Source organism: Crocuta crocuta, unplaced genomic scaffold (genome assembly GCF_008692635.1).
Source record: "Crocuta crocuta isolate KB4526 unplaced genomic scaffold, BGI_CrCroc_1.0 scaffold1070, whole genome shotgun sequence".
Taxonomy (NCBI): domain Eukaryota; kingdom Metazoa; phylum Chordata; class Mammalia; order Carnivora; family Hyaenidae; genus Crocuta; species Crocuta crocuta.
In genome coordinates, this window is record NW_027531291.1 from 178,630 (window position 1) to 181,161 (window position 2,532).

Consider the following 2,532-nt stretch of genomic DNA (forward strand, 5'->3'; position numbering starts at 1 on the left):
TTATTTATTTATTTATTTATTTATTTATTTAGAGAGATCAGGAGAGAGCATGAGTGGGGGAGGGCAGAGGGCCAGGAAAAAGGAGAGAATCTCAAGCAGGCTCTGCTGTCAGTGCAGAGCCCAATAGAAGGCTCAATCCCACAAACTGAGATTGTGACCTGAGCCGAAGTCACTCAACTGATTGAGTCACCCAGGTGCCCCTCAAAACCCTGTATACTTTTTAAAATCTATTTGCTTTTATTGTGTTGGCTTCATAAGGCTTTTGCCTAATAACAAAGAATCCACGAATTTTTTGAGAGAATTAGGTTTATACACTCTCCTAAGACTTTTCATCCATAAATTTGGCCTTGATAATTCCATGGTATTTGCAACTTAATTATAGGATTTGTGTACTGAAGTTTCTTTGCCTATTCCTGTATTAAGTCTTCGTGTATTGAACACTAAACACAGCATTTAGCTTATGGAATTCCCGAAATGCTGAGTTCATTCTATGCTTTTTTTTTTCTTCAGATGTCTGAAATGGAACTGAAAGCCTTTGGAAGTGGCATTGATATGAAACCAGGCACACCTCCAATCAGCGGTAGAAGCACCACACCAACATCTAGTCCCTTCCGGTAAAATTGGCATTTGAATTTTGAAATAACTAAGCACGATTTGTTAGATGCTTACTTACTATGTCACCAGACCTGTGGTAAGCACAAGACAGTCTGATGGTTTTATTTAAAATGTTAAGCTCCTAAATTCTTAAAAATGTACTTGTTAAACTGTATTTTTAAGATTTTTTTTTTTTTTTTTTTTTTTTTTTAAATACAGGGCCTATCTAGCTAGTTTTCTTTCTCACCTCTGCCCCTTCCAGTGTCTCCACTGCCATAATACAATATTCGGTAACTCACCTCTGTAAATTTTCATCAGCGACCACATAGGAAGAATCTACCAAGGGCAATGACTCTAAAACTCTAACAGCATTATTTATTTGGCACTACTGTACTGACCAGTGATGGCTTTTTTCCAAGGGCTACTTCCACAAGTCCGAACAGCCAGTCCAGCAAAATGAACAGCATTGTCTATCAGAAGCAGTTCCAGTCAGCCCCTGCCACTGTGAGAATGACACAACCATTTCCTACACAGTTTGCACCCCAGGTGGGCAGATATGAGTGAGAAATGAGTATTATTTCCTTGCAAATGATTGCTAATCTGGCTAATTCTCTGATTTCATAATCTTGCCATATTGTAAGTAGTTTAGAAACATTATTTTTAATGAGAGACAGTTGCTTATTTAACAGTAAGTTTGTGACCTGTGTTCTCTGCAATTTTTAGCTAGATACAGGTAGTATCCACAGAGTTCTGAAGCAGACAAGAGAAATAGTCAAAAGATTCCCCACACAGCTCTGATAATTTATTTTGGTCCCATTTCTTTTATCTTTTTTGAAGAAGTTGACTTTTCAGAGAAGGGTCCCAGTGCTTAAAGTTTCCTAGGCTTAAAGGTTTTTCGTTGTTTTGTTGTTGTTGTTGTTTTTTAATATAACTATGTGTAGTTGGGGTAAAATTTTCAAAAGACGTTTTAATATATGTATAAAAACGTTGGCTTCTCTTCCCATTGCTGATTGTATGGAAAGACTAACTAAAATTGATAGTAATCTCACAAACTAGCATTTGTTCCTAAGAAAACACTATTTGTTGAATTGGTATCATTTTTATTTATCTTCAGATTATGTTTGGTATAAGTGTGTGCCTTTTCTGCAGTTATATCTTTTTAAAAAGATTATCATATTTTATAGCTTTTCTACCTCCCCGTCAGAATTTGTAGCTGAAATGCTAGAGTCCACTGACGTGCCACAGCATGCTTTGCCAGTTTTCTGTTAGATTCTCCAGGCATGGCCTGTTCTTCTTGGCCCTGCAATAGAATGGCACAGATCCATGCACTTCCTTTCACTGGCAGAATGGGCACAGATTTACTCTGAGATAAGCCAACCCGGTCTAGTTGGCAAAAAAAAAAATTTTTTTTTAACAGTTCAATGTTGTATGTTTTGTTTTTTTCACTCAGATTCTCTCTCAGCCTAACCTGGTCCCTCCATTGGTAAGAGCCCCACATACTAACACCTTCCCAGCGCCTGTTCAGAGGCCACCAATGGCACTGGCCAGTCAGATGCCTCCTCCGCTGACCACAGGCCTCATGAGCCATGCTCGTTTGCCACATGTAGCCAGGGGCCCTTGTGGATCACTCTCTGGAGTCAGAGGTAATCAGGCCCAGGCTGCGTTGAAGGCTGAACAAGACATGAAGGTTAGTACAGTGTTAACGGCCACCAGAGCAAGAATCTGTCTCTGAACCATGTCTTAAGATGCCTCTGGACCATAACCACATATCCAGGCATTCATTGTCTTAGCAGACTTAACCAAGCTAACTGCTTTTATTTGTTCCTGGTTTTTGTTTTTGTTTTTTCTTTTTTTCCCCATCCCTATTCTCCCCACTTTTTTGGTTTTTTTTCCCTCCCCCCCCCCCCCCTTTTTTTCTTCTTTTTTTTTTTAAAATTT

At 38.9% G+C, this 2,532-nt stretch overlaps 1 protein-coding gene across 13 annotated transcripts in view; it reads left to right on the top strand.

The window, feature by feature from the left end:
- PRRC2C (proline rich coiled-coil 2C) overlaps positions 1–2,532 on the top strand; it is a 95,848-nt gene that overhangs the window by 89,273 nt on the left and 4,043 nt on the right. For 8 of the 13 annotated variants that reach the window (XM_077771504.1, XM_077771498.1, XM_077771505.1 and 5 more), the window contains 3 exons: positions 511–614; positions 1,014–1,140; positions 2,045–2,281. In XM_077771504.1, coding sequence (XP_077627630.1) covers positions 511–614; positions 1,014–1,140; positions 2,045–2,281 — 468 coding nt within the window. The remainder of the gene's footprint in view (positions 1–510; positions 615–1,013; positions 1,141–2,044; positions 2,282–2,532) is intronic. The other 5 variants (XM_077771509.1, XM_077771506.1, XM_077771507.1 and 2 more) reach the window with 2 other exon arrangements.